The sequence below is a fragment of the Corapipo altera genome, unplaced genomic scaffold (genome assembly GCF_003945725.1).
Source record: "Corapipo altera isolate COAL_440 unplaced genomic scaffold, ASM394572v1 101, whole genome shotgun sequence".
In the NCBI taxonomy this organism is placed as follows: Eukaryota; Metazoa; Chordata; class Aves; order Passeriformes; family Pipridae; genus Corapipo; species Corapipo altera.
The window spans coordinates 895479-908657 of record NW_020884984.1 but is presented as its reverse complement, the minus strand read 5'-3'; the positions used below and the strand labels follow the sequence as shown (position 1 = coordinate 908657).

The 13179-nt window shown below is 37.1% G+C and overlaps 1 protein-coding gene across 3 annotated transcripts in view; it reads left to right on the top strand.

Moving 5' to 3' along the window:
• Positions 1-13179, top strand: part of PPARG (peroxisome proliferator activated receptor gamma) — a 56569-nt gene that overhangs the window by 39789 nt on the left and 3601 nt on the right. For all 3 annotated transcript variants that reach the window (XM_027666031.1, XM_027666032.1, XM_027666030.1), the window contains 2 exons: positions 2586-2785; positions 6550-7000. In XM_027666031.1, coding sequence (XP_027521832.1) covers positions 2586-2785; positions 6550-7000 — 651 coding nt within the window. The remainder of the gene's footprint in view (positions 1-2585; positions 2786-6549; positions 7001-13179) is intronic.

Here is a 13179-nt window from a genome sequence, read left to right as displayed (position 1 = left end):
GTCATTTGAAATAGTCTTTCTCTGCCTCTTTGGCCTTTACATCCCTAGTATATTATGCATAAATATGTTTGTATTCATAAAATTTAGCTCAGTGAAGACAATTCTCTGATTTAACATTAATTTCTCATGTGGTTTTGACTGTATGTATAAAAATTATACAGTGTCTCAAACACATGGAAACAAAAATGAGACATGATTCCAACAAGGAAGAGTACTGAAAAATAACACATTAATGAACAATATTTAGGTTTTATAATATTTTTCAAGCAGGCATCTCAAAGAACTTTTCAGGAAAATAAGTATCACCATCAGGAAATAAAAATAAATGGCAAGTGAAAGAAGGTATCTACTCTAAAACTATTAACAGTAAATGAAGTATTTGCAGTATGATGAATTCCAATGCAATCTGTAAATTAATAGAAATAATTTTATATTAGAAGCACTGGGGCTTATAACACCTGGCTGCTTTGCACAGGTAATTTGATGCCCTTTGCTGGGGATAAGCGCACCAGAAATGGGATTCTGGAACACCCTCAGTCAATCCTATTTTGCATTTAAAAAATAGGTTCAATGTAGGTTGTTATTTATTATTTCCATGGAGACAAGAGACTGCACAGGGATCCAGCTATAGGATAAGGGGCATATTTCGAAAACATGGCGTGCATACTATGCTGTCACTTTGAACTAAGACTGTTTGATGCTGGCTTGTGAGAGTACATCGATACATGAATGTGGAAAACTTCTATAAGTTTTAAAAAAGGAGTTATCTCCCTCAATTCCAGTGAACTTCCTTGAAAAAACAGGCACTAGTTGAGTGTCTGAATTTGTAGCACAGTGCTTGTTACCAGTCTGGCTTCTGTTCTTTAAAAGAATACAGTTGTAGAGCTTATTTATTCTCTAATGACAAAACAATCTCTGTTTTGGAAATCCCTGATCTTTTCAATAAAGTCTCTACATTGAACAATTGTGTGTCAGTAATCAGGGGCACAGCTGGTATATACACTGTGCCATATCACTAAGAATGTTCCAGGAGATACCTGATTAAAAAGGGGAGTAGGGAGAAGAAAAAAAAAAAGCGGGGAAAGATGAAAATTAATTCCTGATGATTTTAATGCCTTGGGGAATGTACAAGCTATTTTAGAGCTAAGTTAATATTCAAACAACGTGTGTCCCCTTTTTTTATCCCTTGTTTGTAGGGATAACCTTGGTGAAAAGGAGTCCTATGCCAGTGAGATTTAGGACTCCTAACTACTGGTGTTCAATTACCCAACAATAAAGAACAACCAAGCAAATCTGAAATATGCAGCACATACATCTTGAGACTGAGTTTGCTGAAAGGGAAATGTAGTACAGTTACAAAAATAAACTACCTTGTTTCTACAGCCATGAAATAAGACAACTGATCAATAAACATAATGTATGAAAAATGGAGAGGGGGGTATGTTTTCTGGCATAATTATTTATTCTTGAACAAAGGTGTCATTTTTGCCCATGAGCACATTGCAAGCAAACTCATAGAAGAAAAGTGGTTAGTCCTTTCCAAAATAAACACCCTTAATATAATCATTTATATGTGTGATCTTAACAGTACTTTTGCTTTATTCAAGGAAGACGCTAATCACTGAAAAAATATTCATAATGTTTCTATTTCCCCCTAAGGCCAAAATACAAACTTTTTATTTCTTCTTTCCGTGTGTTTGTTTGTTTGTTTGTTTGTTTTGACACTTTTTTGTTCCATTTTGTTTTCATAATATAAAATCAATTCTGTTTACCGAAATATCATGTGATAAATCAGTCTTGATCTTGACGGCTCATCTGAAATATGACCCAGTTCATTCCCCATATGAATAAATAGTGGCTTGGATAGTGAGTACATGAGTGTAAAACAGGAGATTTAGAGTCTACCCTGGGTTAGTACTGAGCAATTTTGAGATCACATGATGAGGTAGAACCATTTTGTGTTCTTTGAACACTTCACATACATAGAGGTACCATGAAGAACTCAGTCTTTTTTGGCTTTTTTTATTCCCTGCACAACCCACTTTCTCATTCCATAATTCTTATGGTAACATTTTTTAGCACTTGCTACATTAGGTTCTGCTGAACTATTTAGGAATTTATTTCTGCAAGGCATGTGAGCATGTGAGGGCTTTGTTTCTAAATAAATGAAGAATCTGAGATCCATATGGTGATTTGCCCCGAACAATACAAAGCTGAAAAGTGGTTCCTACCCTAAGCCAACAGAATTTTAATATCTTAAATATTCTTTAGATTTTATTTAGATTGGAGGCAGAATCATGGGGTTTCACCAACCCTGTCAGGTGAGCTGACAATAGATTTGCATTTCCAAGCAAGGTTTGGGCACATAGATTATTTCCTCCTAGAGGTTTGTTTGTTTACATTTCTTTAAAGCTCTTCAGCTTGTTTGCTTGTACTACTGGAGAAGATCCTCCTTTCTCGCTTACCCTACCACTGGTTTAGTACAAGCTTCGAGAGCCCACAACAAAAGGTGCCAGCAAAAGCTCCTCAGGTGTGCTTTTGGAGGGGCAGGCACAACCCCGGTAAGCGCTTGTTGTGTTCTTCAGCCATCAGGTTCGGGCGGATGCCGCAGGCGGAGAAGGAGAAGCTCCTGGCAGAGATTTCCAGCGACATCGACCAGTTAAACCCCGAGTCGGCCGATCTGCGAGCACTGGCCAAGCACCTGTATGACTCATACATCAAGTCCTTCCCCCTGACCAAAGCCAAGGCGAGGGCGATCCTGACAGGAAAGACGACAGACAAATCAGTTAGTTCCCTCTTTTTTTGTCTTCCTTTCTTTTGAGTGAATGATTTACCATGCTGACAACACATGTCTTTAAAAAAAAAATAAAAAAAAACAACTTCGCTGTTGGCAGTTACATATTTCAAGCTGTGTCTGAAACACAGGAAATGTTTTTAGATAGAATAAGTAAACATTATTTGAAAAAACTCCAAGTTCACCTAATAAAATACTTGAAACCAGTACAAGAATTTGAAGGTCATCTTAACCTTTTTGTATGCTCTGATCCTCTCTTCCCGCTTTCCTTCTCCTTCCCCAAAGGTTATCTCCCACACTATCTGTTTGAGGTGGACATCGAGCTGTCAGGAATTGGTTGCTGTCCTACTCAAACATCCATATCACAGTGTATTATCAGCAGTAGCTGCACCCAAAGGAATATTCCTTTTCCTAAGTGTCAAATGATTCCCAGCACCAACACCATCACCAGCCTGAGCTATGATGCTCATTCTTATGATGTTCATTCTTATGATGCTCTGATGACTTCCTGCTTTTAACTGGGTTGTCTCAGGTCAAATTGTGGTTCTGTGTTGGTGCAATTTGAATTTTAGGAGAATGTACAAGAAAATCTTGGAAAAGTAAGAAATAATGATATATGTATTTGTGGGTTGCCTTGGAAACTTCAATGGCAATGCATAAAACTCTTCTGTATCAGTGAGAAGGAGGATAAATAAGAATTGATCATTTTGGTAGGTTTTAAATTTTGTCACTATTTTAATACTGAAAGAGCAAAATAGTTTTCCAAAACTTATAACTCCTAGTTTGATATATTTTCTAGAATCATTGTCAGAAATTTTATTGTCAGGATTACAACAGAGACTGTATTTTATTTTCTTTAACAAGTTCAAAGACAGGAAAGAATTTGGAGGTATTTCAGGCTTTCTTCCTTTCTTTAAAAGCAGTTAAAATACTGACTTCAATGTTGCCTGTAAATTGGTTGCACCCCTCCCTTAAAAACTTTAGATATGGCAGACACACAATTTGAGTGTGTCTCAAACAACTTTCAACATGGAATACATAAAGTTTGAACTACATGGTTTATTTATTCTGCAGAAACTGCTGTGCTAAGCCCACTTGGAGGTCATTGCTTTTTCCATAGCTTTCTGCAGTTCCCTCTCTGTATCAGAAACACAATTACTGGGAAAGAATTAATACAGCAATTTAATTTTTAATAACTATGTACCTGCATTGGGAAAAGGAATAGAAGTGAGGTGTGTAATTATATATCCTGTTTCCTCCTCTTCATCCTAAAAACATCACCAGGCCTGATCCTTTTTTCTGCAGCTGCCCACCGTGGAAGGTGACAGAAGTTTGGGCAGGGCACCTACAGTGCTTTCATCTTCCATTTTCCAGACATTTCCAGAAAGTTTGTTTCTGAGGTCCCAAGCACATCCACAAACCCTACTTGTGTCCTGTAAGGGTCTGTGAAGTTGTCACAGAACTCAATCAATGTGTGCTTTGCTGCTCTGCTGTGCTGGGTACTTAACAAACATCTGTGCCTGTGAATTACATAGATAGATAGATAGATATAGATATAGATATAGATATAGATATATAGATATGTGTGTGTGTGTGAGAGAGAATTTTTATATATATGTGAATTTACATATATGTGTGTGAATTTTTATATATATATGAATGTATATATATATGAGTTTATATATATGTAAACTTATATATATGTGAATTTATACCTCTATATGATTTTTCTACATGAATTTTTATACATATATATGAATTTTGATATATATATTTGAGTTTATATATATGTGAAAATATATACATGTGAAAAAATATAAATATGCCATCAATTACATTCTCCTTTTTTATGAAAAATTTTTAAACTGTGCCAGATTAGATTTCTTTTACTTGGTGCTCTCCTAGAAATGACAGAAGGAAACGCCCTACTATTACTAAAACATGCATCTTAAAAGCCTCTTCTACAGTCTTGATATTCCCCTATGTCATATATGCATGCATATACATATGTATATTTTTATATGTGTAAAACTTTCCTGCTGCCAAAATGTCATTACCTCTTGACAAATGCCTTGTCCTCCTGGCTTTCCTTGGTGTGGTGTGTTTATTTTCTCAGTTTCACACTCAAATCCTTAGTGCAAGTGGAAAAATAATGTCACAGCTCCCCCAGTTGAAGTGAGTGCCATGGACTGAGCTCGGAGTGCCCTGGGACAGTGGCAGCCCTGGGACAGTGGCAGCCTTGGGACAGTGGCAACCCTGGGCAGTGCCACTTCCATTGTCTCTGAGCAGCAGAACACAGATTTAACTGGCAGTTGTGGAGGCTGAAATTCTCCCTTGGGGATACAATAATTTCAGCTCACAGACAGCTCTGTGCACTGACTGCACTTCGAAACTGGTTTAGTCAAAAAGGGATAAAATTTTAGGAGTTTCTAGAACCTAATTCTGTGGGAAAGGACCACTGACTATGTATAGGAAGGGCTGGGTTATTTTTGAATCTGTTCTGCAATATACAGTGAATATAAAACCATGGGAATGATTTTCATTCATGATTTATTCATACAGGCACACCTATATGAATAAGGAATTAGAATCTGTAATCAGAAATTTTAAAAAGCATTTCTCTAGTCCAGTTGTTGGTCTCTAATTCCTTGTATTTTAATTAACTAATCAAGTAGGTTAACAAACCTACTTATATCAGTGGATATTTGTTCAGTGCAGCAATGAACTAGTCGGTCATTCATCCTGTAAAGAAAAGATTCTTTAAATAAATTTGAGAAATCCTCAGTTAACCAATTCTTTAAAACCAGGAGCTTCTTTGGCATATTCCAAAACAGATTGTTTCCAGATCCTAATGAACATATTCTGGCACTACTTTTTCTAATCTACTTTCAAAATCGCTTCTTTCCAGTTGAATTTATTTCACAGTCAAACTCCTGCTTGTGTTCTGATTTGTGCTGCTGTAGTTTGTATCATGTTATTTGTGTTTTCTTTTCCATAGGCAAGTTGTGTCAGTTTAAATATATCCTAACTTAGTTGTTTTTAAAGGAATTAACAGCAAAACACTACATTTATCAGATAGTCAATACCAGAAAGTTGATATTACTTGTAGTATTTCCTAGAAGAACTTGAAAACAACATGGTACTATATGAAGGAATCAAAATATAATTTAAAAAAAGTAATCAAAAAAAAAAAAAAAATCAAAATCTGTCTTTTTACAAAAAAGAAGTTATATACTCAGAAGTGTATATCAAACAGATCCCTGTGCACTTACCAAATTCTGTTGTATAGAAGCCATTATAATTCAGGTAAAAGGAGTATCACTTTATGTTTTGTTAAGCATTCCAAACTTCCAGTTCTGGAATTATTTTGTAAAACAAAAAGCAAATAAAAAAAGAAAAAGCTAAAAATCATGAATATTTTAAAATAGTGTTCCTTAAACCCCCCCCCTCCAAATTTTTAAAATTATTTTTAAAAATATCAGCCAAAGTCCAAAGCGGTTTTTTAACATAGATTCACAGACCATGTGAGAAGTCTTTAGGAACTATTAGGCCTTTCATTTTAACACTGTGAGGAATGTGTTTTAACAGATTTAGGAAAATTTCCCTATTTAGGGGCAACTTGCCTTGGCAGCTCCCTTGTAGATCCCTGAGTGATGCTGATGAGTTAAACCCCTGTTTGCCACTCCTGTTTCTCAGGAGCCAAGTGTTCCTAGAAAGGACATGTGAAGTAAATTGCCTTTTCCTTCTGTTTTTAGCCATTTGTAATTTATGACATGAACTCTTTGATGATGGGAGAGGACCAGATCAAGTGCAAGCACGTGTCCCCTCTGCAGGAGGAGAACAAGGAGGTCGCCATCCGCATCTTCCAGCGCTGCCAGTTCCGCTCGGTGGAGGCCGTGCAGGAGATCACCGAGTTCGCCAAGAACATTCCAGGTTTTGTCAACCTCGACCTGAATGATCAAGTAACTCTCCTGAAATATGGGGTCCATGAGATCATATACACTCTCCTGGCTTCTCTGATGAACAAAGATGGAGTTCTTATATCTGAAGGACAAGGATTCATGACACGGGAGTTTCTGAAGAGCCTGAGAAAACCTTTTTGTGACTTTATGGAGCCCAAGTTTGAGTTTGCTGTGAAGTTCAATGCACTGGAATTAGATGACAGTGACCTGGCAATATTTATAGCTGTTATTATCCTAAGTGGAGGTAAGTGCTCTCTTTTTTAATATGATATTTTATATGATATAATTGACACTTTTCATTCCTGTCCAAACAGGAAAGTCCTCAGCACTACAGGGTGGGAGTGAGTTTATTTACACATAGTTTTTTTAGTAATCTTCAACTTTCTTAAAGTTGTTTGCCATTTTTTCAGTTTCAGACAGAAAGTGAAAATGTAAGTGACCTGCTATTAATGATGGAGCCAGAAGTGCCTGCTGAATCAGCAGTTCATTTAGGTAGAAAACAAAATCAGGCCTGTCTTTGGGAAAACAGGAAGAATGGAATTTCACTGGCAAGAGCTAAAATTCTGCATGAGATTTTTTTCCAACCTGCAATTAGATTGTGTGGCCGGCTAATTGTACACAAATAGCTTTGACTCCAGAACAATTTCAAAATATGTGTGGTATTGGGCTTGCAGGATTGTTATGGTGCTTTTTATTATTTTTTTTCCATTCATGCAAGATAATGTTTTCCTTTAAAAGGGAGGGGGAAAAAAATGCATTTCTCAGGAAAAAGGTGGTCTCCTGATGCCTGAGGAAAACTGGCATTGTATGTCTGCCTAATGTGCTCTGTTCAGGTTTCCTCAGCTGCCCCTTTTGTATTATCTTTACATATTATGCTTTCAGCAAATTGTGAATCTGAAAGCCCAGGTATCAGACTACACACATTCCAACACTTCACTGAAAAAGACACTGAATTTTCAGCTTTTTGCAGCCAGTCAGTGTGTTCTCTCTGTTCCTGAGCTGATGTCACTATTCTGGTTTGGGACTTTAGTTCGCTTAGACACCGTTCTGCTGAGAATCTGAGATATCAGACCTACATTTCAAACTCTCTTACTTTGGCCAACACTATCAAGTTAGTGATGTTGCATAAATAAAATTTTACCCCACTGATTTGTGTGTATTTTGGCTTAACAAGGAACTGCAGAAATCAACGGGAGGAATGTGCTGAATGTTCTGGATTCAGCTCCTCTGCAGAGCAACGCAGAGGATTCTGTTATTAAATTACATTTAAGCAATCAAACACAACCACATGCTATTGTTCTAAAAACAAACATGCTGCTGAGAGTGCATTGTTATGTATAGCTTCATTTAAAATCACACAATTCCTCCTGGCATTGTGTTTCATTCAGTAGAAATGTGGTATCACAGTATGGTTTATTCGACTAATTCCACTTCAAACAAGGAGAGTTCCCAGAAGACATTTCCTGGTGCAAACCTCTGAACATGATGATCCCTGAGGACTCTGCATTAATTCAGGAAGGCAAAACACCTTGTTGGTATATTTTTTTGTTGACTTTGATGGGGGAGGAGAAATTACGCAAACACATTAGGGCACTACACAAAACATGCCAATAATTTGCATTTTTTAATATATTGAAATTTGATGGATGAGAAAAAGGCCTCTCAAAATTCACTCCTAATTGAAAAAAGGGAACTTGCAATCTGCAAAGCCATGTCTTCAGCAGTGCTTGGTTTATATTAGGGGAAACAGATATAATGTGACTAATCTTCCAATTTAGAATGCAGGAGGACAACGATCCACATAAAGTAATTGACTGTGTGGAACCGGATTTATCAACCGGTCTTTTTTTTTTTTTTTGAGAATCATTTGTAAACAGAGATCTGTAAAGAACTACTGATTTTTGATCACTAGTTCTTAAGTCTCTGAAGCAAATCTGTATACATATATAAAATCAGTCCTTTCTAGGAAAATCCTTTAATTTCTGGATAACAAAGATCTCACTATCTTTATTTAGAACTGGGGGGTTTTTTTCCAAAAAAGCATGGTGGCTACTTGCAAAAACTGAGCTTATATTTTGAAAACAATTGAGCTTTGTTGCCAATTATAGAATGGCTTTTATCATGAATTTTACAGCCAGATATGAGATATATCTGAACTGTGGGACTGTAATATCTCATGTAGTATAGAACTGAAGTCCTATTTCTCAGCTGTCTCACATGCTTGTGTTTCTGTAAGAGCTCTGTCCTTGCAAAACTATATTTCTGTAAGAACTACATGAATATAGAATCAGGATGATTTAATTGAAACCAGGATTTCAAAGCCAGTTCTTATTACCTTGAGGACTTTACTAGCTGCAGGAATACTGCAATGTTTAAGTCCCTTCAAGAAATCCTGTGTGCAAATATCTTTATTTAAAAAAAAACCAGTTTGTGAAACCAGAAAACACCCAGGCAGGTGCTGTCATTGTAAGTGAATTTGTTGTTACCTGGGGACATTCTTAAGTGCTGCTGGCTCAGGGGTGCTGGCCCTTGTGCAGCTCTACAAAGAAGAAGAGAAGGGAAAGACAAAGATAATTCCAGCTGGAACATTACATGTAGAAAGCTTTTCATTGTGAAGTGTTTGGAATTTGCCACACACCCTATAAAACAGTTCAGCCTTTTGATATCAAAACAGCTGTATTTGCCTGTGACATAAAAAGGCAAAAAGCCCATATGACAATAATAAGAGGCTGACAAATAAACTGCAATAGCAACAGAATGAATGTACTTCCACAGTTGCTCATTTTACTGTCTCTGAGCTGCTCAGTGCAGCATCACTGTCTCAATGACTCCAAGTGTGACTCTGAACTCATTATTGCAAAGCTGAAGAGTTCTTCTTGCTGTTGGTGCTATAAAACAACAAAAATGGCAAACAAGTTCTTGTATTCTGAATTTAATGCTGATGAGGCAGAGACACTCTGTGAGCACCTTGTTTGTACAACAGAAATGCTTTCTGCCATTAATAGCAATGGCAAACTCTTATTACAACATTCTTTTAGTTGTGGTAACTTTGCAAAATACACTTCAGTTAAATGAGATCTGGAAAGCTTTGCTGTAGGACATCTTCTTCCTTCCCGTGAGATTCCTCTGTGCCACACATCCTCAGTGAGTGCTGTGCTATACATATTGAAGAACCTGAGGCATCTTTAAAAACGTATGTATCTCTGAGTCAAAATAATAAGAATATCGTAAGAAGAAGGCCTAAGGAGAACAAGTTGGATGTCTCTGTTTGGGCAGAAAAGAAAATACTCCAAACCTTACTGGGATAACCCAGAATTATAAACAGAGCAAATTCACTCAAACAGGTTGTTGTCAAATACAGAAAAAGCTCCAAAGGGAATGTTGTAGCATGTTTACATGTCATGATGAACTTTGGTGTATTATATTCTGCAGTGTTTAGGATCCCACAGTGTTTGGGTACAGCAGTGTTTGTGGCAGGATATTCCTGTACAGACCCGGGTGCAATAAAGCTGGGATGTGAATTCAGAGATGCTGCTGCATTCACTTTTCTCGTTTCTGAGTGTGTTCTTTACAGGAAATGTTAAGCCTCAAATCCCTGCTGCTTGTTCAAACACTGCATTCCAGAATTTAGCTGCATTCTGAGATTAGCAATATTTGCAGTTTTATCACTGAATAATAGCAAGAAATAGTTCATATTTGACTGCTACACAAACCCTGCTCTTTGTTAGAGCAATGAAATGCTTCATAACCAGCCCAAGAACTGCAGATAATCACTGTAGGTATTGAACCCAAATCCTGGTGACTACAAGATGTGACAGTCTCAGAAGAAAAACCTCAAACTGCTGGCTCATATCTGTCTCAAACTGCTGACTCATGTCTGCGTCAGCAAAAGCAGTAGCACAGTTGTTCACTCAGTCATATCTTTGCCTGTTTTACCATATTAAGATTTTAGTATGTGTATTTAAATGAAAAATGCACTTGTTCAAGGATATTAAAATGTCAAGACATGCAGATGGTAATTTCATATGTGAGGAGCACGAAAAAATAATGTAATTGTTGTTAGGAAACAGGAAAGAAGCATCCAAATCTGTGAGTAAATAAACAAAGTATTTTCCCCTGAGATAGAAAAGAACAGTAATTTACACAAACTGGTACCCGTGGTACTCAGAACTCTGGAGCAATCAGCCTTTCCCAGTTCCTGTGAACATTTTCTTACTCAGAACAACAGCTTCCTGCAGAATTTTCAAACCAAATGAAGCAGCTGTGTGACAAAGAATGAAAACATAAAGAAAATCTGGATTAAGAAACATAATAATAAAAAGGGAAACATGGTACTCTCCTGGCACATGGTTAAAAGGCAGGTAACAAACAGCTCATAAAAAACCACTAAACTTCAAAAAACCACTGAAGTTTGTGTATCAGGGAGGATTAAAAGAGGTGTCAAATCACTTTTAGTTATCTCTCACCTGAATAATTTCAACTCTTTGGGCTTCTGTCACCAAATTCCATTGTATCATAAGAAACTCCTTGTTTTTGTCTTTCCCTTCCCTCATCAGTTCCCTTTGCAGTTTTCTCTGTGAGCTTTCAAACAGCAGTTTTTGATCTCATTCAGCCTCTTCAAAAGCCTCCACCACAGTGTCACATCCAATTTCCCATTCCCATTTCTGTTTCTTCCTATTCTCTGGCTGAATGTTTCCCAAGGTTTCCTGTTAATCGTTTCCTTTGTATTTTTTTTCTACAAGCCACATCTTTCTGCAGCTCCCTACAGCACAAAACACACCTTTTGGTACATAACCAAATGCATCATAACAGCTTGAAATATATCATAATAGCTGGATGTTAAAGCTTTTGCCTCTTCTTTCCTTTTTTCCTGATATGTTTCTTGGAACAGAAATAGCATTTTCCTCTGCAAGAAATTTTTACTGAGAAAGTATTGCAAACTGTCAACACCCCAGAAATACTGTCCATATCCTGAAGTTCTCATTCATGAAAAATCCCTTTTCCTTCAATGGGAATTTTCCTTCCTCTTGAATTGGCTTATTTAAAAATAACATCTGATGATCTCGTAGGCTTTTACCATAGTCATCTTTTCTGACTCTGGTTCCACTGGGTCATTATAAAACCACCAGACTGGGTTTTCCAAGGGATTTTAAGGACTTTAGCGAGTACACTCTCACTGAACTTCAGTTGACCTCGAGCACTCAAATTTGGGGGTTCCCTGGTAAGTTCTGGACTCAGCCTCCTGGGCTCTAAAGTTGACTGGGGAGAAGTGTTCGAATGGGGATTCACTTCTGAAAAACACCCTAAAAATTCCCACAGAGAAGCAGAGGGCAAATGGAGATTAATCTCAGAGGAAATCAAGGCCACAGTCTTTGTGCTTTCCGATTTTTCTCTCCCTGCACACGGAGTCAGCCCCAGCTGGTTCAGAGTTCAGCTGCAACACACGAGGCAAATTTAAAGCGATCACAACCCAAAATTATCAACAGCTCTGAAGCTCTGAAATTTGGGGAGCTATGGAAAGACATAAAGAAGGCAACTAAATTCTGCAGCACATGCAGTGCATTCAGGTAATCAAAAATAAATATCTAACACTGATCAAAAATTCTCCATCTAAAAAAAAAGATTGCTTGAAAATATTGCCAAAGGAAATTAATAAAAAGGAACCATTTGTTTGGAGACAACTTTCTGCTTGCAGATGCTTACTTAAAGACTTTCTGAACCATATTTTATGGTGTTATCAGTTGAGTGGGATAAATAAGTGATGTCTGCAAGACAAGCACATTGGCAAACAAATACTGGGGTCCAGATTCAAAGTTACCATCATTGCTGTTTGTGAAAAGCTATCACCAGAGCCCACCTCTTTGAGAACTGAGGATCCCTTCCTAATCAGCGACCTTTGTTTTCATGGCTGTGTATACTTATTTGTTTTCCTGCCAACTTTGCCTTTTAGTTTACACTGCAGTTTTTTCCCCGTGAAGTAAAACCCCAATGTATTTATAAAGAGCTTTGTTTTCTCTTGGCCTTTTTTTCTAGTGTACAGCACGAGTCAAGCTGAGTTAGTAGAACTGTATGCACAGAAAGGTTACTAAAAACACAGGAAATAACTCCCTATTTTTAAAGTTTTTAATAGAGATCAACCTCTTATCCTTTCTGAAATGAAATTATTGCTTTGGGGAGGTAATTTAAGGCAAGATATAGGCACTGCTATTTATTGATCAACCCATCAAATTAGTTTCATAGCTACACAGCAAATGTTATTTAAATTATTGATTCCTTTTTCATGGAGTATTCTTGCAACCAGGATGTGTTACCAGTATAAAGTAGTTTAGCAGGAACAAATTCATGGTGGTCATTGTCATATGTGAGGGTTTAACAATGTGAAGCAACTTTGATTGCTTAGACATCGAACATTTTGTTAACTTT